Source organism: Zalophus californianus, chromosome 13 (assembly GCF_009762305.2).
Source record: "Zalophus californianus isolate mZalCal1 chromosome 13, mZalCal1.pri.v2, whole genome shotgun sequence".
In the NCBI taxonomy this organism is placed as follows: Eukaryota; Metazoa; Chordata; class Mammalia; order Carnivora; family Otariidae; genus Zalophus; species Zalophus californianus.
The window spans coordinates 64974002-64998034 of record NC_045607.1 but is presented as its reverse complement, the minus strand read 5'-3'; the positions used below and the strand labels follow the sequence as shown (position 1 = coordinate 64998034).

Sequence of the window (24033 nt, the reverse complement as noted above, 5' to 3'; positions counted from 1 at the left end):
AAGGAAAGACAAATATGGAGGCAGCTCGGAACAAGTGTTATGCCCCTCTTTTGGCATCAGACATCTCTCCCAGTAGATTCTTGAACCTGAGAAAAAAGAATCTTCTCTTTGGAGCTGCCAGGAGGATGATTTTGAAATAAAAATGAGTGGAACTAGTGGTACAATGGACTAAAGGGATGATCCCAAGAAAGTTTCTTTGCCTTCCCATTTCATTGGTCTTAAAAATCTGATTTACTATTACTATTGTTTTGCAAAATTGCTTGGATTAGTAGTTATAAAGTATTTGTGTGAAAGCAAAGCTGAGAGAAGGGAAAAAAGAAAAATGCCCGCACTCTACAATGTGAATAAGAACTGATATGTAGGCATAATTTTGGATTGGGAATTCTAGTTTATTGAAAATAAATTTTATTTTGGGTGACAAATATTTGAAGAACAGTACTGTATACTTCTGAATATTAAGAACAAGTTTCTTCTAGCAACTTTTGAAAATATCCAAAACACGAGTCTTTGAGTGGCGCTCACAGCAATTAATTTTTAGTAAATGAATAATCATAAAAGATCATTTGCAGTATCAAAAGAAAACATGTTCATATTCCACTCTGACAAATCCACCTCTAGCATTTCTGAGTGCCTAATGTGTAGAGGGTCTGTTTCAGTTGCTTGGGATACATTATGAACAGAACATAAAAATTCCTGCCCTCAGTGGCTTTTTAAAATTAGCATAAAGACCCTTGGCAAGCAGTTAGACAGAAAATGGACTCTTCCAGGATCTCTAGTTGTGGCACCCATCTGTTGGAATAAAAGCCCATTACCTAGAAAGAGCCCCCAGGCAGGGAGAAGGGAGCATTCGTGGCTATAGCACAGACCATGGTCTCCAGCTGATAATGTATTATTATACAGAGAGGTGTTCTGTGGGCCTACCCCAGCAAGGGGACAGCAGATAAAGCCTAAGTGCCCAATCATGGGGCTTTGTCACCTGGACTGCCAGTGACTCAGACTACCTGGGTGAATTTATTCATTCTAGTGGATAGATGATCTTGAACTTAATAGCAAACCCAATCATAATTCTAAAAGATTATATATAAAAAGGGGTATGAGGGAGAGGATTCAAATATGTTAAGAAACGGAGAAAAAATTTTAAGAATGAAAGATGGGGCGCCTGGGCGGCTCAGTCATTAAGTGTCTGCCTTCAGCTCAGGTCATGATCCCAGGGTCCTGGGATCAAGCCCCACATTAGGCTCCCTGTTCAGGGGGGGTCTACTTCTCCCTCTCCCATTCCCCCTGCTTGTGTTCCTTCTCTGGCTGTCTCTGTGTCAAATAAATAAAATCTTAAAAAAAAAAGACTTCATAATATATCACCTATTATAAAAACAAACAGTAACCTCTTGATTATTTTCAGGGAATACAGCACTAACTAGTTATTATCTTCTTTTGTGCAGATGCATCTTGGCAAGAGTATTGGCAGCTCTAGTGTGTGATGTTCCATTTCCAAAGTCCTAGGAGGTTATTCTCGTTTTCCTGATTGAAACAATCTTCAGTGAAAAATTCACTATCAGGCTAGAAAGATCGAATATTTTGGCTCATATGAGGTTTATGCTAGCCCTGATCCCAAAAGGAGGCTATGTTGCTAACAGGATGTAGGGAATGGGTCATGAGCAGTCTTGTGCAATATCCTTACGAATGACAATTTAGTATATGAATACATTTAAAAATCAGTAGGAAAGGGGTGAATTATCAAATGGTATGTGGAATTGGATATTAATACATAAGGGAAAAAATGTAGATTCTTAGGTCAAATGACATCAAAGGAAGCACTGGATATATAGACTTACTTTGTATGCAGTTAAGATGGTGAATATTTTGCTCTGTCAGTATGATGATGGATCCAGGTAGCAATGCTGGCAATCAGGATAGTGAAGGCTTGCTCAGCAGCTTGATTCCAGTCACTATTATCATAGAATACTCACTTACCAAGGGCATCTAGTTTAAAAACTCAGATGTGCTTAGCAGCTGACTTTCCCCGCACAGTTCACAGCACCAGAGGAGTGCTTTTGTCAGCCAGCAGTTTTACTACCAGTGTGTCAAAAAGCTAGGCACAGTAAGAACCACAGTCAATTAAAATGCCGCAAGTTTCAAATGGAATATCTGCCAGTGTTGAGAACATCCTTGTGTCCTGCCCATTGAGAGGAGCAGCCCCATCAATTTTTGGGTCTGCATAATTGCACTGAGGTTGAATAGTCAGTGTCCAGTGATTCCCACTAGACTGTCAGTGAATCAGGCCCAACTAGAGTGACTTCTATGAACTGGGGGCCCTACTGAGCCCTCAGCTTTGCTTCAGGCAGCAGAGTGGGGGATAAGTTTCCTCTGTAAGGGACAGCTGCTACAATCTGATATATAGCTAAGATATTGCTGGGACCAGGACAGCTGTATTCTTAAATATACCACGTGCATTTTACACCTGAGGCTTGTATCCTTTGTATCTTGTTAGCCAGTGGAGCCCAAGAGTAAGCTAAGAGCTGCTTTACAAAAGGCATATACTTGGTAGCCTTGCTAGGGTATCAAGTCGAACCACCCTTCTCCCCCACCCCAAGGGCATTTCCTTTTGCCAGAAATTCCAATCAACAGAATGAATAGTTACAGAAACTGAAGCGCAAAGTGGTCATTAAGGGCTGTGGGACCTCAAAGGTATTTTCTTTACACATAACTCTTCCTGACTGGGAGAATCCCTTCTGAATTATTGGAAGGGGAAGTATAGCATGTAACACATTTCTACTACACTTTCAGGTTTAGAAGTAACCACAATATACTGCACTGGCCAAAAGAGCCCCATTTATTCACAGGGTCACATTCATTTCCCTTGCCTACTGTAACCCCTGCTCTAACAACATTTTCTTTATCTAGATACTCCCTACCTCCATGGAAAGTGATAAGATGTTGACTTGGGCACCTGTTTCCCATAAAGCCATAAAAGTTCCAGCCCCTTTCCTCCCTCAAAGTTCCCCAAAATACTTGGGTGGGTGCCAATGGCCATGGGTCCCCATTGGAGACAGGAAGATTTCTTTCCCCTGAAACAGCTGATGTTGGGGTATATGGAGGTACAACAAAGTGTGAAGGGAGAGTGACTTCACAACATTAAAGAAGCATTTGCTTTACTTGCACAAGGTGTGCTCACATTTCAACCAAAAATCTTCCTTTTAGGTTCATCAAAAGCCCTGGAACAGGTGGTATCATCTATTTCAGTACATTGAATGATTTTTTTAAAATGAATTCTCTGATGATCTTTGAGGAATTCCTCACAACACCAACTCTTTAATAAATGCTGTACCCACTGACTGATGTAAGCTTGGCTTACATAATAGCTTTCTACCTCCCGAGTAGAGGGATGGCTAAATTACGTTCCAAAGGAAACAGACCTAAACATGCGAGAGCTCAATAGAATACAAGATCACTGCTTGATCACAAAATGTTCAAAAGGTAAAGATGTGAATGAGAATTTTGTTCCACATATTTCAGGCACCCTGGCTTTTACCTTGTAAAAGCTGTGCCATGTTAAAGCATGATACTCAAGGTTGTCCTGGATCATCTCCATTTTATCCTGACAGCATCCTAGTAGTTTGTCAGCGAGGTGTTTTGTCACAAATGGGTGTGGCATAAAATATAAGCATCCACAGTCCCAAAGACCTACTTGGAGGAAAGGGAGACCAGGAAATTTTGCGTGAGTTATCTAAAGGGCATGGCTTCATTCAAAAGGGCTTTCCATAGTACCTTGAAAGAAATACCAGCTCGTGTATTCTGATATACTTTCAAGGTTGCTTTTTGGATAAAATTCTTCCTACATTCATATTTATATGGTTTTTCTCCTGTGTGGGTTTACTGCAGTCAAATGGCATGGTTTTTCAGCCATAAGGATTTTCCATAGTTATTATATCAATAGGGTTTTCCCCCTCCCTGAATTCTCTGGCAAACATTTAGAGTTGACTTCTTATACAATTTCCCAAATTCATTACATTCATAAGATTTCTCCCCACTGTGAATTCTCTGATGTATTCTGAGGTTTGATTTCTGGCCAAAAGTTTTCCCACATTTGTTACACTGAAAAGGTTTCTCCCCTGTATGAATTCTCAGATGATCACTGAGGATTGCCTTCCGGACAAATTTTTTCCCACATTCATTACATTTAAATGGTTTCTCCCCAGTATGAATCCTCTGATGCACTCTAAGGGTTGATGTCCGGGCAAAAGTTTTCTCACACTCACTACATTTAAATGGTTTCTCTCCTGTGTGTGTTTTCTGATGTTGAACGAGATGGTCTTTTCGCCAAAAGGATTTTTCACATTCGTTACATTGATATGTTTTCTCACCACTGTGAGTTCTCTGATGTATCCTGAGGTTTGACTTCTGACCAAAAGTTTTCCCACATTCTTTACACTGAAAGGATTTCTCCCCTGTGTGAATTCTATGATGATCTCTGAGGGTTGACTTTTGAACAAAAGTTTTTCCACATTCACTACATTTATAGGGTTTCTCTCCTGTATGAATTCTCTGATGTCCCCTGAGGGTTGACTTCTGGACAAATGTTTTCCCACATTCATTACACTTATAGGGTTTCTCTGCTGTGTGAATTCTCCAATGTGTACTGAGGTGTGACTTCTGGGAGAAAGTTTTTCCACATTCATTACATTCAAATGGTTTCTCTCCGGTGTGAGTTCTCTGATGCTGAATGAGATGTCCTTTTTGAAAGAAGGATTTACCACATTCATTACATTTATAGGGTTTTATCTCAGAGTGAGTTCTCTGGCGTACTTTGTGGGCTGACATCTGGTAGGATTTCCTATTTTCATGATATTCAAAGGACTTATCCCCAGTTCGTGTTCTATCATTATATACCATTGGGTTCTCTTCCGTGACAATTCTCTGAAGTTGAGTGAGGTGTGACTTCCTGTTGAAATTACTTCCACTTGCATGACATTCATTCTGTTTCACAGGCATGTTAAACTTACTGTATTCCTTGACAGCTGATTTCCCGCAGAAAGATTTCCCACATTGGTTAAGAGGAGAGTGTTTCTCCCCTACCCCAGTTCTTTTATAGTCAAAGATAGTTGTTTTTTCACTTTTTCTCCTAAATTCATCATCTTTATAGGATTTTTCTGTGTGAATACTCTTACATGTAACACAAGCAGCCTCGCCATAGAAGGCTTTTCCAATTTCATATTTAAAAGCTTGCTCCAAAGTTTGACACTTTTGATTCTTAGGAAGATTTTCCTTATAACTGAGAGCTTTCCCATTTTTATTATATTCATGAAACTCCTCTCCAGTATGAGTTCTCTCAAACTTAATTTTGAAAGACAAATTTTCACATACACTATAGCAATTTGGTTTTTTTGTTGGATAGGTTCTATTATTAACAAGCTGGGAAATATTTTGCAAATTTACTCCCCATGAGTCATATTTACAGGATATTTTTGTTGAAACAGGAGCTATGTGCAGATTAAACTGTTTTCCCAAAACTTCTTCCTCTCCAGTCAATGGTTTATTATCAATGAATATTATTTCCTGCAAGTGTTTATCTTGGATTTTCTTTTTCCTCTTCAACAGGTCATCATCTCTGTAATCTTCTAAAACAGAGATAAATTGAAAACATCTTATGAACCTTACATTTCTTATGGATGGGAAATATATAGCCTATATCGCATTCATTTTTTGGTTTTCCAAGATTAAATAATTTATGTACGTATCCTCACCCTCCTTTAAAAACAGCATTGATATAGTGAAAATGAGAGAGGAAACTGGTAATAAATACATATCTGTATTTGGATTGTGATCAATTGCATTTTCCTATGGGGGTGGAGAAAGAATAGAAATGAGACTTTTATAGGAGTGTTTAGTTTAACTCCTAACACTAGAGGAGTTATTTCAGGGAACAGGAAAACCAGATAATGGGATGAACACAACGGGACTACATAAACTTAAGTACAGGAACAAAAGAATTAGGAGATAATGAACACTGATGGACTAGGCCCAACAGGGGAAGAGGTTGGCTTTGAGGAAATATAGTCCTACACTATCTAGGCTACACTGATAGAATCCTCAAGAGTCCACTATTTCCAAGCTGATATTCCTTATTTCCATTCAATTCTTCAATATCAAATCAAAATTGATAGTACAACTTTCCTCATGATTAAATGAGGAAGTTTACAGCTTAGGATCTAACCCATCTTATAGCTGTAAGTCACAGAAATATAAACAAATGTAAAACTGAAAAAAGAAAAATCTATTCTTGCAACTAAATTAGATTCACTGCTTAATTCCTGCTGTGGTACCTTTATTTTATCAAAATTGAACAGTAAGTGAACTTGATCACTTCATCCTAAATTTCCACATTTCAATTTGATATGTATAAAATATATACATATGTATTTTATGTATGCATGTATGTATGTAAGCTCTATGCCCAATGTGGGGCTTGAACTCATGACCTTGAGATCAAGAGTTGCATGCTCTACCAACTGAGCCAGTAAGGTGCCCCAAGGGGTGTTATTTTAAATGGGTATCATGGAAGGCCTTGTTGCAAAGACGGCACTTAAGAAAGGTCCAAATCATTTATGCATTCTAGATGGCTGTCCTTTGAGGGTTTTAATGAGTTGTAAATACCATCTGCTATTTTTGGTTCATCTCTTCACTCTCTTAACTATGAAACATAATTTATATCTGCATAAAACTTATATGTACAGTTTAACAGTACAGAGTGAACACTAGTATAATCAGAAACCATGTCAACCTGAAATCAATACTACACTGTATGTTAACTAACTTGAATTAGAAAAAAAAAATGTCAAGAAATAGAACACAAAAATGGCTCTGCAAACATCCCTACTTATCTCTAACTTCATGCTTAAGAGTTCACTACCCTCCTAATATTTACGTAATTGTTTCCTTGATTTTCTTTGTGTGGTTTTATCACCAATATATGAATTCCTAAAAATGTAATTGAGTTTTGCATTTCTGACATTTACATAAATGTAACCACACACGTATATTTATATTGTTTGGTTTCTTTTTGCTTAAGATTATGTAGCTAATTATCCCTTGAGGAATACAATGCTTTCTTCATTCTACTCCTGATGAGCCCAATTTTTAACAAAAACAAACAATACTGCCATAAGTAAATATTGTTTTATTTATCCTAGGGAATATAATCATGCCTTTCTGTAGGGTATGTAGTTAGGAAAGGAATTCCTTGGTTGAAAATTATGTAAAACTTTAACCTGACTTGGAAACATCCTCCTGATTATACAGTGGTTTTACCAGCTTACATTTTCCATCAGTACGTAAGATTCTTTAATATTTCACATCCTCATCAAGACTTGGCTTTGCCAAATTTGTTAATGTCACATCATACCATGTGTCTCTCATCTCACTTTGTATTTTATTTTGCATTCCGTGAAAGCTAATGAGAGACTGAACACATTTTCAAAGATTTAATGGCCATTTAAAAGTTCCTGTTCAGTCTTTTGCTTATTTTTCAATTGGGTTGCCACCTTTTCCTACGTTGACTAGTGGAAGTTTTTACATTTTCAGAGTACTTATCCTTTCTAGATTACTTGTATTATATACATATTCTGCTTCTCTATGGCTTGTCTTCTCATCCTTTTAACAGTATATTTTATAAACAAAGTTCTCAATTTTAATGTAGTCAAGTTTATTAATCATTTTCTATTGATTGGTGCTTTTTTTTGCCTTTGAGCTTAAAAGGAGTCTTGAAATACAAAGGTGTTTAATGACAAACTGACCTTCTGGAGTCTTAAATATCCCAAGAGAATTCTGTCTGCTAGTGCTTAGGAACTCACCTCGGTGGCTCTGGTTTGAGAATTCTTCCTCTAAGAACCAAGGCTCCTCTCCTTGCTCCAACTTGAAGATTACTGCTGGTTTGAAAATGCAGTTCCCTGTAAACAGGGAACAATGGAGTATTTAGGACAGATGATGAGCTTTTTAGTTTCTAAAGTGTAAAAAGATACAGCTTCAGAAGCAGCACCCTGAAGATCCTGATTTGAACTTATCATGGGGAGTTGACAAAACACTTCTTTTATTCCTCAAAAGGGCTTAGTTAATTTTATACTCCTGAATGAAATATCTCAATAACATTAAAATCTAAATAAAATATTCATCTGTATCAGTGCATAAAAAGGAAATGCCTTCTATGTGCTGTGATGAGGGTAAGTTATACCTATATGCTCACCCACTGAGACTAGGTTGTTGTAGTTCTCCAGCATCACATCTCTATACAGGGTCCTCTGAATAGGACCCATTTGCTGCCACTCCTCCTGGGTGAATTCCACAGTCACGTCCTTGAATGACACTGATGCCTGCAACAGACATTTCTGCTCAATCTGAAGGGTTCAAAATTAGGTGACATAGAAAATACCCCTAAAAACAATTCTTATGTTTACTGTAAAGAACTGAAAACAAACGTATACAAAGGATGCATATTTTGAATCTAACTTTAACTTATATTTTAGAGGTATTCAATGAGTAAAAATATTTATAACTTTATTTTTATATACTTATGAGTTCCATGCACATATTTTAAGTATATTAAACTTTGTTTAAAAAAATTTTTTAAGCAAAAATGATAAATTTCTTACAATTTTTATCCAATACCCCAATATACTACCCTAGGCATATTCTAGGGTAGGAGTCAGCAAACTATTACCTGTGGCCAAATCTAGCTTGACACTTTTTTAATAAATAAAAGTTTTCCTGCAACATAATCACAAATACCCAATCATTCTGTATTGTTCATTGTAGGTTTCGTGCTGTAACAGCATAGCCTAGTAATTCTATCAGACCTTATGACTATCAAAACTGAAAACATTTACTATCTGATCCATTACAGACAAAATTTGCCAACTTTTGGACTAACCAATCAATTAAAAGAAAGACTAACAGCATAAAAACAACAAAGAAAACACAATTAACAGAGAGGGATATATGTAGATTGAAAATAACAGGACAGAAAAAAATATACATAATTATGAGCCAAAAGAAAGTTGGTTATATTAACATAAAAACAATCAAGGTAAGAAAGTATGACAAAACACAGTAACTATTTATGATCCTTTTAACAGAAAATATAAAAAACATAAATTTGTGTGCATTTGAAAACCTAGCTTGCAAATACAGTCAATTCTTATTATTCACAGATTCTGTATCTGCAAATTCACCTCACTAAAATATACTTCTAACCTAAATACTCATGATTTTGGGGCGCCTGGGTGGCTCAGTCGTTAGGCGTCTGTCTGCCTTCGGCTCAGGTCATGATCCCGGGGTCCTGGGATCAAGTCCCACATCAGGCTCACTGCTCTGCGGGAAGCCTGCTTCTCCCTCTCCCACTCCCCCTGCTTGTGTTCCCTCTCTCGCTGTCTCTCTCTGTCAAATAAATAAATAAAATCTTTAAAAAAAAATACTCATGATTTTGCAGTATTTAAGGACACTCGCAGAAAGGTACAAGATTTGAGCATCCAACACATTTTTCCAGCTGGAGCTGAATAAGATAATGCTTTGCCAAATGTTCTTTTTGCAGACTACTTAGTACATTCTTTGCATTTTTGTGATTTTTCTTGTGTTCCCCTACCTGTGTAATGAGAAATGCTGTCTAGTGTTCCTGAGTGCAAGAAGGCTGTGATATGCCTTAGGGAGACCAAGTGTGTTAGATAAACTTTAAGCATTAATTATGGTGCAACAAATAACTTGAGGCCATGGGCTGTTAGTTCTTGTTCATGAAACAATGTACTAAAGTATTTTTAAAACAGAAACACACATAAAACCAGGTTGTGTATTGAATGGCTGACCAAAATGTTTTGACTAGAAACTCAAAGGGACTTAACATTGTATTTCCCCTAGGAGCAATGAGTATTTGTTAATTTAATGTTCATGGTGATTTTATAGAAAATAACCATGTGAATAGTGAGAGTCAACTATATATAACAAAAGTTGATAAAATGAGATAGATGGATCCATAATTATAATTAGTTTTATAATATTTTAACACAACTCTCAACTCAGGGCAAGCTGACTGAAAAAAAAACAATAGAGATTTAGAAAGGGGTCAGCAACAGTCAAGAGGGAAAATCTGGCCTGCTGTTTTTGTTTTGTTTTGTAAGTAAGATTTTATTGGAACATAGTCACGTTCATTTGTTTATGTATTATCCATGGCTGCTACAGCACTACAACTGTAGAGTTCAGTATTTTCAAAGAGACCATTATCTCCCACAAAGCCTACTACCTCACATTTACAGATGAAGTCTGCTGACCACTGATACAGAAGGTTTAAATGACATAAATAACCAATTTGAGTAACTGAAACATATCAGATAACATAATCATAACAAATTATTTTCTAGTGCATTTTGCATATTAAAAATATGTCTCATCAAATTAAGTCTCATCAAATTAGAAAAGATTACAAACATACAGTGTGACTTTGGATTTTAGTGTAGAGAGTTGAAAAGAGCAATACTAACATCCTTACAACAAGAACAAAGCTAGACAGATTGAAAATTAGGTCTTTTTTTTTTTAATTCATCAGAGAAATGAAACTGCTTAACAAATAAACAATTCGAAATCAGGAAAAAGGTAGGCATCTGTAGGGAGAATCAGGACCCACCTGTTTGCTTCCTGGACCATATGCTACCAAACTTCATGTAAGATGACAGAAAGATAAAACTAGAAAATTTTTAACAACCTGCTAAAGGCCACATGTGCACAAATGTTAGAGTGTGAAGTCCCTGAGGAGGTGGTGTATATCACAGATATAGTGTGATTTCTACCTTTTTGTGACATTTTCTCCAGGAACCTAGTCTGTTCACAGAAAGGACTGGGGGAGAATTTTGGGGAAGTCCCTTCCTGCCCCATGAGGTACTGGCTAGTGTAGGGGAAGAAAAGTCACCACTTAAATCACTCAGATCTGTATCACTTATTTCGGGAAAGGTCAATAAAATAACTTGAGGCCATGGGCGGCATCCCCTGCAGTAAGGGGACAGCAGTAGCAGACATTACCAAGATGCTACCCAGACCCATCTGCCCAATCTCTCCTAGGGAATAAAATACCTAAATGACGAGATGCAAGTTCTTAGTGCCTAAAACTGAGGTTAAACTGGAAGATAAGTCCCAGAGATCTGTCATTATTTGACCTGTCTGGTAGCTCCATGGAACATCCCATTCATAAAACGGTCTTCATTTGATCTAACTCAAAGCTCACCGACTGCAAACAGCATTTTCTCTGGGGGCATGACATTAGTTAAGAAAGAAAAAACCCATGGGATACTCTTTACCACCATGGCTACCTCAGGCAGTTTGTAATAATTAAAGGAAACAGTGTAATTAAAAAGCTTAAAAGGAAAAGTTGGAGCATGATATATACAGAAGGGGCTGTGAAAAGCTCAGACTTCTCTCTGGGAATCTAGAAGGTAGCACACATGCCCTGGACTATGTGCATATTCAGGAAACATCTGAGAAAGTACTAAACTTGGCTCTCATTAACCTTGAGGCTCTGTGAAAGAAAAGTGAAGGTGAATGCAAGGTAGTAAAATGCCAGGCTAACTGCTGAACTGTGGGACACAATCAAACATCCAACCTATACATAGAGCATCTTGGCAAAGATTGGAGCCTTACTGGTTATGAGTACTTAAGGAAATCATTGTCCAATTATTAGCTGACTATTTAGCTAATGGAGTGGAGACTTCAGTGGTCACACATGACAAAGAATATAGGTTGTACAGAATCCGTTCAAAAGAGTCACTAAACAAATGACAGCTGTGGTGGAGTGGTATTCTGATGATAAACTGACACGTTTTATTTTAAATATCAAGTTTTTAACAAAAATTTAAGACCTACAAATAAATAAAAAAGTATGGCTCATACACAGCAAAAACAAACAAACCCAATACTATGTATGAAACCGTGTAGAAACGGTCTCTGAAGAAGTCCAGACATTGGACTTACTAGACAAAGACTTTTTTTTCAAAAGGATTTTATCTATTTGAGAGAGAGAGCACGAATGGAGGCGGGGAGAGGGAGAAGGAGAAGCAGACTCGTGACTGAGCAGGGAACCTGATGTGGGGCTCCATTCCAGGACCCTGGGATCATGACCTGAGCTGAAGGCAGACACTTAATGAACTGAGCCACCTGGGCACCCCTAGACAAAGACTTTCAATAAACTGTTCTAAATACATACAAATAACTAAAGAAAACCGTATCTAAAGAAGCAAAATAAAGTACGGGAACACATTCTCACTGAATAAAGAATTAGAAATAATACATATTTGATGAAAAAGTAAACTGAAATTCTGAAATTTGAAAATTTGAAATTTGAAATATGAAAGTACAATAATTGAAGTGAAACATTCCTTTGAGGTCTCAATAGCAGATCTGAACATGCAGGAGAATCACCCAATTTTGAATACAGACCTAGTGAGATGATACAATCTGAGGACAGAAAGTAAAAATAGGAAAAATGAACAAAAAGCCTCAGTGACCTGTGGGATAAAATCAAACATCTAAATATAGCAACATCCAAAGGAGAGGAGTAGTAGGAGGAGAGAGAAGGGGCAGAAAAACAGAATGATTCTTGAAGCAGCAAAAGGGAAGTGACTTATCACTTTTTTTTTTCCGTATTTTAAATGTGCCTTTGAGTCTTTATTTTTTAAATTTTTATTGTTATGTTAATCACCATACATTACATCATTAGTTTTTGATGTAGTGTTCCATGATTCATTGTTTGTGCATAACACCCAGTGCTCCACACAGAATGTGCCCTCTTTAATACCCATCACCAGGCTAACCCATCCCCCCACCCTGACTTATCACTTCTAAAGGCTCCCAAATAAAGCTAACAGTCAATTTGTCCTCAGGAACCAGGGAGATCAGAATGCAGTGGTATGACTTATTTAAAATGCTGAAAGGAAGGCCTGTCAATCAAGACTTCAACATTCATGGCAAAGAAGAAGTCAAACTCTCACTCTTTGCAGATGATATGATATTTTATGCGGTAAACCCAAAAGACTCCACCCCAAAACTGCTAGAACTCATAGAGGAATTCAGTAAAGTGGCAGGATATAAAATCAATGCACAGAAATCAGTGGCATTTCTATACACCAACAAGACAGAAGAGAGAGAAATTAAGGAGTCGATCCCATTTACAATTGCACCCAAAACCATAAGCTACCTAGGAATAAATCTAACCAAAGAGGCAAAGGATCTGTACTCAGAAAACTATAAAATACTCATGAAAGAAACTGAGAAGACACAAAGAAATGGAAAAACGTTCCATGCTCATGGATTGGAAGAACAAATATTGTGAAAATGTCTATGCTACTTAGAGCAATCTACACATTTAATGCAACCCCTAATCAAAATACCATCCACTTTTTTCAAAGAAATGGAACAAATAATCCTAAAATTTGTATGGAACCAGAGAAGACCCCAAATAGCCAGAGGAAGGTTGAAAAAGAAAAGCAAAGCCGGTGGCATCACAATTCCGGATTTCAAGCTCTCTTACAAAGCTGTAATCATTAAGACAGTCTGGTACTGGCACAAAAACAGACACATAGATCAATGGAACAGAATCGAGAGCCCAGAAATCAACTCCATGGTCAACTAATCTCGACAAAGCAGGAAAGAATGTCCAATGGAAAAAAGACAGTCTCTTCAACAAATGGTGTTGGGAAAATTGGACAGCCACATGCAGAAGAATGAAACTGAACCATTTCCTTACACCACACAGAAAAATAGACTCAAAATGGTTGAAAGAACTCAATGTGAGACAGGAGTCCATCAAAATCCTAAAGAAGAACACAGGCAGCAACCTCTTTGACCTCAGCCGCAGCAACTTCTCCCTAGAAACATCGCCAAAGGCAAGGGAAGCAAGGGCAAAAATGAACTATTGGGACTTCATCAAGATAAAAAGCTGCTGCATAGCAAAGGAAACAGTAACAAAACCAAAAGACAACGCACAGAATGGGAGAAGAATTTGCAAATGACATATCAGATAAAGGGCCAGTACCCAAAATCTATAAAGAACTTCTCAAACTCAACACCTGAAGGACAAATAATCCAATCAAGAAATGGGCAGAAGACATGAACAGACATTTCTGCAAAGAAGACATCCAAATGGCCAAGAGACACATGAAAAAGTGCTCAACATTGCTCGGCATCAGGGAAATCCAAATCAAAACCTCAATGAGATACCACCTCACACCAGTCAGAATGGCTAAAATTAACAAGTCAGGAAATGAAAGATGTTGGCGAGGATGCAGAGAAAGCAGAACCCTCCTACACTGTTGGTGGGAAAGCAAACTGGTGCAGCCACTCTGGAAAACAGTATGGAGGTTCCTCAAAAAGTTGAAAATAGAGCTACCCTACGACCCAGCAATTGCACTACTGGGTATTTACCCCAAAGATACAAATGTAGTGCTCCAAAGGGGCACCTGCACCCCAATGTTTATAGCAGCAATGTCCATAATAGCCAAACTATGGAAAGAGCTTGGATGTCAATCAACAGATGAATGGATAAAGATGTGGTATATATACACAATGGAATATTATGCTACCATCAAAAAAATGAAATCTTGCCATCTGCAACAATGTGGATGGAACTAGAGGATATTATGCTAAGCGAAATAAGTCAGAGAAAGACAAGTATCATATGATCTCACTGATATGAGGAATCTGAGAAACAAGACACAGGATCATAGGGGAAGGGAGGGGAAAAATTAAACAAGACAAAACCAGAGAGGGAGACAAACCATAAGAGACTCTTAATCTCAGGAAACAAACAGAGGGTTGCTGGAGTGGAGTGGGATGGCTGGGTGACGGACATTGGGGAGGGTATGTACTATGGTGAGCGCTGTGAATTGTGTAAGACTGATGAATCACGGACCTGTACCCCTGAAACAAATAATACATTATATGTTAATAAAAAAAAATTAAAAAAAAAAAAAATCAGAGCACCAATAAAGTAAAAAAAAAAAAAAAAAAATAGTAGGAAGGTGTAATGTCTCCAAAGCCTGAATGTTATTCTGAGGAACTGGGAATTTTATCATGTGGGGTGAGGAGCCACAGAGGTGATTTACACATGGACAAGACATTACTTCACTAGCATTTAGATGAACTACCTGTGTGGAAGATGTGCTTGAGTAGGGTGAAGAAAGAAGTGGTCAGGTTGGTAAAGAAGCTATTCCAACAGTTCAGGTGTGAAACCATAAGATAGTCGTAGGAGGAATAAAGTAGAGGAATACATTTAAAATACATTAGGTTTAGGGGCGCCTGGGTGGTTCAGCTGTTGGGTGTCTGCTTTCGGCTCAGGTCATGATCCTGGGGTCCTGGGATTGAGCCCTGCATCAGGCTCCCTGCTCGCCAGGAAGCCTGTTTCTCCCTCTCGCACTCCCCCTGCTTGTGTTCCCTCTCTCGCTGTGTCTCTCCCTGTTACATAAATTAAAAAATCAATCATCAATCAATCAATAAATAAAATAAAATACATTATGTTTGACCATATAAAATTGCTGTTATCTTTGACAAATGGGAAAAGTGGCAAGACATGATTACACACCAGATGTGTCAGGAGTTGAGACAGTGAGAACAAGAGAAGCCAGGGATGTGCAGTAGCACTTTTGTGGCTTGGGTGTCTGGCTGGGACTGGGGACGTAACATCTAATATGGAAAGATGAGGGAAATTCGTTTGGGAAGAACTGTAAATGGGATTATAAATGTTAACTTTTACTTTGCATCAGTTCAGCTGGAGATGCCGTGTAGATACCTACACAGAGATGTTGAGTCAACTATGTCCAACATGGCAGTCACTAGCCATGTGTAACTATTTAAAACTTAAATTAAAAATTCAGTTCCTCAGTCACACTAGCCATATTTCAAGTGCTCAACAGGCATATGCAGGTAGTGGCCATCATTTGGGACAATGCAGATACAGAAGGTTTACATCATCATAAAAAGTGCTATTGGTGGGGCACCTGGGTGGCTCAGTTGGCTAAGTGTCCAACTCTTGATTTCGGCTCAGGTCATGATCTTGGAGTCGTGAGATCAAGCCCTGCGTAAGGCTGCACACTCAGCTGGGAGTCTCTCCCTCTCATTCTACCCCTCCCCTGCTCGCATGCTCTCTCTCTCTCAAAAAATACATAAGATAAAATAAAATAAATAAAAATGTTAAAAAAGTGCTATTGGTCACAGTGGGCCGCAGAGCCGCATTTATGGGAACTAGGAAAAACACTGTTCTTGAAACTAGAGTGGGGATGAAATGAGTCAAGGAGACCAGCTAGAAAAATAGTTAGAAGGACTGGAAACCTGTGATGAGACATGTCAAAGGGCAAAAGAAAGATGACTCCATGAAAAAAACAGGCCGTCAGAGACACTAACACAGGAGACCTTCCAGAAGGACTGAGTAGGCGCAGAGCAGGCATTGCAGACAGGTCTGTGAGGTAAGGATGAGGCAAGGACCCACTGGATTTGACTGTAGTTAGGTCACTGGTGGGTGCAGGTCACAGGTATATGAGTAGAGACACCAAGGCCTCATGCAGTAGATTGAGATGTGAATGGAAAGTGCGGTAGCATTTGCTAGAGAACAGAACTTTAAGCTCTCTCCTGAACAACTTGTTCAAGACAGGTACCTGAGAGAAATATTTACATAAAGCTATTTTTAGGACATGAACGTACCAGCTATTCATGCTGACCTCCAGTTAGTCTAAGTATTATCTCTGGATCTAGCAGAATGGTCAGAAAAAGGTCTGCTTCTTCTGTTTTATTTAGATGGACAACTGTATTAACAAAAGCCCTGCTTTGGCAATGTGCCCCTTACTCCCACTGAGGAAAAAGTGGAAACAACATTCTACAATTATTTCCGGGTTGTTATTGGAAAGATCTGCACTATCACCTACCTGAAAACCAACAAAGACATTTTCCCTGACTTCAGTGACTTTAGATTTCAGAGGAAGGTTTGATTTAAGATTCTCATCAATGCAAATCTTGAAACAAATATTGTCTGACTCTCTGCCATGGCTATCAGAAAGGTCAGGAAGAAAACTGCTACTTGCACTTCGGAAAATGTGTAACTTCATAGGACCGCATCTACCCACATGCCAGCTGTGCTGTACTACTCATCTGCTTTTCTCTACCTTCCTTCAATGGTTCTGATCCATTTCCATTCCCACTTTTCTATGTTCACTAACTACCTATAAAATCCATTATAAAAAAAGTTGTATATAAATAACTCACCTGAGATGTGTTCATTTTCTGCTGTTGTTGGGAGAGTACAGAGAACTGTGATGGATAAGCTGGGGATAAGGAAAGAGGAGTGGAATTATAAGAGGTCTGGTGAGCTTCCGCCAGTTGCCTAAAAATCTCACCACATCAGCTGGGGGAAAGGCCTCCCTATGGAAAAATGTTCTATTGACCCTTGAGAAGGGGCAGGAAGCACCACATAGAGACAGCACTCCCGATATATGTAATACATCTCTGATATGATCACGTGGATGTAACCCTGCTATTTTTCACCAGTGACTTAAATTATTTCCTATTAATTTTAAAAATGTATGTCCCCCTCTGACTAATTAACAAAAAATTAAAACAGAGGATAATATTAATATCCTATTATTTCTACTTTGAGTTAGAAAATCAACAGAAAACTCTGGGGGAAAAAAAGATGCTTAGTGCTGAAATATTTTAAAATCATTTTGCTCTTTTGGTAAGACTTTTGATGAGACACTTCTAGTGACTTATGTGTGACAGAATGAACTGCACTGTGCTTTGCTCCTCGCTCTGTCCTGGATGACCAGGGGATATACATCTCAGGCTCCATTTTTTTTTAAAGTTTCAAAAGAGTCAGAGATAGAAATCCCCTCCAATACTGTCATTTTATAATTCTATATGTTCAGGATAAAGGAAGCCTCAGCATATCTCTAGATGCCACTTGTGATGGACACAATGTGAGAGTGGCTCAGAATCTGTAAAGAGGGAAAAATGAAGAAAACGGGGACTGTTTAAGGACTGAGACTGAATTTCCTTGGCTCTGGCAGTGGCTTTTCCTATATGGCCTGATAGTCATCTCTTTCAACCCCAGCTCACCACCTTCTGTAAGCTGGTCCACTTTCCACTGTCACACAGTCTGTGATAGCTTCTGGATGTGGTGACATCACCAAGTCTGGCTCTTTCTGGACAAGGTAATTAAGAACTGCTTCTGGTGGAGCAAATTAGGACCCACTCCTTTCTGGGTTCTTAGGACCCACTCCTTTCTGGGTTCTTCTGCATATTCTGAAGCTCTGGTGAGGGTGGTTCCTGTTAGATGAGCTCTTCTTCCAGGTGGGACTCCTGTCCCCAGGGCTCCTCTCCTCCCTGTCACACAAGAGCTACTTTGTTCCAGACGTTGAGACTTAGGCCTAGGAAACAAATTCCTCTTAGTTGAACCTTTCATCGAGAGCAAAGTTTCTCAACTTCAGCAATGCTGACATTTTGGGCTACATAATTCTTTGTCACATGGGGGCTGTCCTGTGCATTGTAGGATGTCTAGCAGCATTTCTGGCCTCTACCCACCAGACACTAGTAGCATTCCTCCTCTGTTGTGAGAACCCAAATCATCTCCAGCCATTTCCAAAAGTCCTCTGGAGAGCAAAATTATCCTGGTTTGGAACCACTGGTGTAGGGCCTTAAACCTGATTCTCTTCAAATTCATTAGAACTGCTCACCCATTATTGTAGCCACTAGCCACATCCCACTATTGAGTATTTGAAATGTGGCTACCGCACAATGAATAGTTTTGTATATACTAAGATAAAGAATATGTTAAAACTAACTTCATGTGTTTTAATTTTTAATGTGGCTACTAGAACATTTAAAATTACATATGTGGTTCACCTTATCTATTAGACAGCACTGCACTACAATATCAGACTGTGCCTTCAGAAGACAGAAGACAGCCTGGACAGTACAGGAGGTGCCAGGAGGCTCAGTCTTATCCAGTTCTGGAGACATGCCAGAAACCCCGGAATAGATACACCTATCACAGAGTGACATTTGGCTCCTGTTGACTTTACAATCATAGTCCTGAGAATATGGGGGGTGGGGGCAAGTCACTCTACTAGTGCTGCGAAGGCTGCAATGCTGAGTTTGTATAGCTGAATTTGGAAGTAAAGCATATCTGTTTACATCCTGGCTGCCTCACCTTTTTGACCTTCAGTCTGTAATTTCACTCTTCTGAGCCCATTTTCTTTTTCTTTTCTTTACCTCTTTCTTTCTAAAATTATATGGTTAATACTATAGGAAGACAGATGTCCATCAACAGATGAATGGATAAAGAAAATGTGGTGTACACACACACACACACACACTGGACTATTACTCAGCCATCAAAAAGAATGAAATCTTGCCATTTGCAATGACATGGATGGAACTAGAGGGTATTATGCTAAGAGAAATAAGTCAGAGAAAAACAATTATCATATGATTTCACTCATATGTAGAATTTAAGAAACAAAACAGGATCATAGGGGAAGGGAGGGAAAAATAAAATAAGAGGAAATCAGAGAGGGAGACAAACCATAAGAGACTCTTAACTATAGGAAACAAACTGAGGGTTGCTAGAGTGGAGGTGGGTGAGGGGATGGGGTAACTGGGTGGTGGACATTAAGGGGGTGCATGTGATGTAATGAGCAATGGGTGTTATATACAATTGATGAATCACTAAACTCTACCTCTGAAATTAACAATACACTATATATTAATTGAATTAAAATAAAATTATATGGTTATACCTATAAATAGGGTGGCTGTAAAGATTAAGTTAAATACTAAATAAAAAAGAACAAAGTGTCTTCCAAATATGATGGAAGCCAACACTGCATGTTGGCTTATACCTTGTACCTATTAGTGCTTACTCACTAGCATTTGGCTGAATGCTTTATAGATGATGACTTATCTCTTTCTGAACAATGCCACAAAGCAGTTTTTACTAATATCCTTATTTTCAGATGAGAACCTGACTTATGCCCAAGTGACAAAGGAGGAATTTACCCGATCTTTCTGGCTTTTAAGCTCAAGGCCGGGGCGCGCTCTATGCCAGCTTCACGGTCAATATCCAATAACCTAAACAGGCATTACCTTCCCGCCGCCAGCAAGGGATCTTCCCAGCGCCGGCTGCGGTCAGCTCCCGCACTCCAGTCTACAGGGAACATCTTCCTAAAGCACTCGCCCCATCTGGGTCCCCGGAGCCCGCCGGGCTGGGCCCGCCCCCAACCGCCTTTGCCAGGTGTAGGTTCTCGCCTGGCTCCGGAATAAGCGGCGGGGTTCCCGCCCTGGGTAAAGCGGGGAGTTCCCGAGACGTCTGGGTCCCTTCCTCAGGCCACAACCCCACCCCGCCCCCGCCAGGCGCACGGAGGCCCAGAAACCCCCGCCCCGCTCCTCTCACCTGAGGGCAAACGGGCCTCCCCCGCACGGCCGGAGAGGGCGGAAGCAGGAAAGTAGGGTTGACTGCACATGCGCAGGGAAAAGTCCAGGATATCCGTTCCCAGAAGGCCGCGCGGGGAGCCGTGGCCTTCAGGACTACATTTCCCATGAAAAGAGCGCGACTCCTCGCGGCTTTCGGGTGTGTTGGAGGCCGGCGTGCGGCGGGGAGGCCGGGGATAAAGAGGGCATAGTAAGATTAACTCCCTGTATTGATATCTGGAGCCCAGATCCTACCAAAACCCCAGAGGTTATGGGTTAAACTTTGACATAAGATGAAGTACAGTATGTGGTCATGGATCAGATCCTGGTTGGAGAAAACAAGAATACATTTGGGAACAACTGGGGAAATTTGTATATGGATTGGATATTAGAAATATTAAGGGAACTTATTGTTATTTTTGTTAATTGTGATAATGACATTCGGATTATGAAGAGAAATTTACTTTTTTTAGAGATGTATATTAAAATATTTAACATTATATTACATATTTGTAATTGAAAAAATAACTAGAAAAAGCAAATATGGCAACATGTTAAGGATTTCTACCTCTAGTATATGGGTATACTCCTTTTACTATTTTCTACTTCTCTATGCAGTTGGAAGTTTTGTAATATGAAGTTTATAAAGGGAAATTTTTGAACTGTTTTTTCAAAAAGTGTGCCTTTTAACTCAGCTGCCAAAAGAAGATAAAATATATCTGTCAAATAAAACTAAAACATGTGTCAAATAAAACTAAAACTAACAAGATTGATGTCCTTTACTCAAGGGAAAACAAATCATAGAGCACTCTTCTGAGGGATTTTGGACAAGAGCATATTTTATTACTAGAGATTTCCTTATAAGGCAAAGTAAAAGTTTCCTTATAAAGGTAAAGTCAGCTAGCTAAAGCTGAATTGTGATTGGCATATGTTAGGTGTCTTTGACAATGAGAAGGGTACCATTAGATCAGGCTGACTTAGATTTGTGACTTGGGCCCCCATTTTGTGGGTACCAATATACAATTAACTTTACCACATGTAAACAGCTTTTGTGAATAAAACTGTAAAATGTAACAAATAACAGGAAATGGAGCCTATCATTAACATAAAAGAGTAATATCTGTGATCCTCAGAGTTTCTTTAGGGAAAAAAAGTAAGTTGTTGAATCCTCCATAAGTAATACCTGAAAGTACATACCACTCAATAAAAAAACGATTATCATGCAAATTATGCCTCTCCTAAGGACAAACTTACATTTGCACACTTCTGAAATTAGGAACTAAATTAGGAACCTCCACACATTTTGACTCTTTGTGTATATGTGTTTATACATACAAAACGTACATACATTTATATATAAACACACTTTTCTTGGTTGTTATTTTGTAACATAGATTATTTTATATGGCAGTGATAAAAAGAGAGTTTTGATTAGCAACTAAAAAGAAAGATTAATGTTTCCAGTAACTTATTGCAGCTTATGTGAATCAAGGTATAAAACTTGATTCTGTTGACACTTAAGAAACTTCAATAAATACCAGTTTTCTAGATGAAAGGAATATAAAGTTCCAATCAGAATTCTAAAAAAGTTTTCTATGTGTGTTTTTTCTCTTTGATATTTATATATTTTGTTTGTTAAACATTAAGGAACAATTCCAACTTTTATGCTAATAAAAACTTTTAGTAATGATCAAAAGAAAACTGAAAATGCATAGTAATGTATCTATATTAACACATACGCTATTGCTAAAATATTTAAAAACTGATCCTGGTGCAAGAAAAGTTCAAGAAGAAAAGAGAGTGAGAAGGTAGTATGTATTAGAGCTGGGGTTTAAAGCAGTGGAAGGAGAACATTCAATAATTTTGTTAGAACAATGAGGTAGGTGCTGGAACATAGCAAGGCCATATCCATGGAATTCATATTATAATAAATAACTTTCATAGTGATTCAAGTATAAGCAATTAAAAGACAATTTCTAGAGTTTTAAAAAAATTTCTAAAGTTCTTTTTTTCTTTTTAAAGAGTTTATTTATTTATTTATATGACAGAGAGAGACAAAGTGAGAGAAGGAACACAAGCAGGGGAAGTGGGAGAGGGAGAAGCAGACTCCCCGCTGAGCAGGATGCGGGACTCGATCCCAGGACCCAGGGATCATGACCTGAGCTGAAGGCAGACGCTTAACAACTGAGCCACCCAGGCACCCCAAAAGTTCCTAAGTTCTTAAAGAATACAAATGTTTTAAAAATATAAGGCCTCTCAGCTCCTTTCTAGGAAACCCTACCTCTTCACTCCTATCCCATGCCTGAGACCCTGCTCCACACCTGAGAAAAACTGGTCTGGGTGTGCTGAGATGGGCCACAGACCCATCCTCCCCTACCCCGCCCTGAATCCAGGGCTGTCAAAGTAGATGCAGCACCATGACAGTTACTAATTAATATTTGCAGAGGGATACTTTGAAGCTATAAAACATACTGTTTCTCCTTAAAGTATCATTCACCAGTTTAGCATTCATTTGTGGATCTTGTCTGATTCAGTTATTACTCTGGTGTTCTAATGGTTATTTTTAATTTCCCTCGTTAGTCTGAGAAAGCATAAAGCAGCCTGTGATGTCTGGGAGCTGGCCCGACACTTAGAGAGCCTGGCTGTGAGTAAAACTATCCTGGTGCTCATAGCTAAACAGTGGTGTTTTCTTGCTGGACCTAAACAATCTCACTGAACACAAGGAGATGAGGTCATTTTGTGACCATTATGATGTAACACAAAAAAGATCACTGTTTTGCAAGAGTAAAGACAAAAACAAGGTTGCTCTGCCACTCTCAAAATACCAAGCATCCCCCTCTCAGCTGTTACAAGTGACTGTTGCTTTTTTTTTTTAAGATTTTATTTATTTACTTGAGAGAAAGAATGAGAGAAAGAGAGCACATGAAGGGGGGTAGGGTCAGAGGGAGAAACAGACTCCCCACTGAGCAGGGAGCCCGATGCGGGACTCGATCCTGGGACTCCAGGATCATGACCTGAGCCGAAGGCAGTCACTTAACCAACTGAGCCATCTAGGCGCCCCCCCCCCCTTTTTTTAAACAACACCCAATCCTGAACAAATTCGGTGGCTTTGGAACCAATGCAAAATGAACTAACTAAAGCTCAGATCCTATAACTTCTTTCTAACACTCTCTTACTGAAACCCTTTATCATTCCCATGTAATGTGTGCTCTATCTCATTTCAATGACTATTAAAATCTAAATTGTTCAGTTTGCATGTGTGTTCTGATGGTATTTGGCTGAATTACATTGACAACTTCTATAGTTATTGATTGGAATTCTGCAAGGAAGATTTGTCCCTTCTCCCCTATGTACTTATTTATTCAATCACTTGTTTTTATCTGTATGGACACATGGAGATTTATTTCACTCTACAATCCATTACTATATTTTTTATTTTGCTGAATATGTGCCAACTTTGGCCATTGGGAGCTCTTTCAAGCTGGCTCTGTGTCTTTCTTTTTCTTTAAATAGGCTTTACTTTGTAGAACAGTTTTAGGTTCACCGCAAAATTCT

General features: G+C 38.7%; 1 protein-coding gene across 6 annotated transcripts; it reads right to left on the bottom strand.

Annotated features, from left to right (window-relative positions):
* Positions 1-1258: 1258 nt before the first annotated feature.
* Positions 1259-20517, bottom strand: ZNF510 (zinc finger protein 510). 6 transcript variants are annotated; one of them, XM_035723789.1, is made up of 6 exons: positions 20462-20517; positions 18127-18437; positions 17278-17336; positions 8225-8363; positions 7848-7943; positions 1259-5615 (listed from the first exon to the last, which is right to left on the bottom strand). In XM_035723789.1, the coding sequence occupies exons 3-6, from the start codon at positions 17290-17292 to the stop codon at positions 3928-3930; spliced, it is 1938 nt and encodes a 645-aa protein (XP_035579682.1). In that variant the 5' UTR covers positions 17293-17336; positions 18127-18437; positions 20462-20517; the 3' UTR covers positions 1259-3927. The 6 variants fall into 6 exon arrangements, with proteins under 6 accessions (XP_035579682.1, XP_035579681.1, XP_035579683.1 ...); XM_035723788.1 differs by having other exon boundaries at positions 18130-18437; XM_035723790.1 differs by having other exon boundaries at positions 1259-5612; positions 18130-18437.
* Between the last annotated feature and the right edge of the window lie 3516 nt (positions 20518-24033).

Excerpts from the sequence above, each read along its gene's own strand:
- ZNF510 (XM_035723789.1), bottom strand. Across the intron at positions 7,944-8,224 it reads CTCAGTGGGTGAGCATATAG|GGAACTGCATTTTCAAACCA; the intron begins GTATAACTTACC and ends CCCTGTTTACAG. Across the intron at positions 5,616-7,847 it reads CTCAAACCAGAGCCACCGAG|AAGATTACAGAGATGATGAC; the intron begins GTGAGTTCCTAA and ends TCTCTGTTTTAG.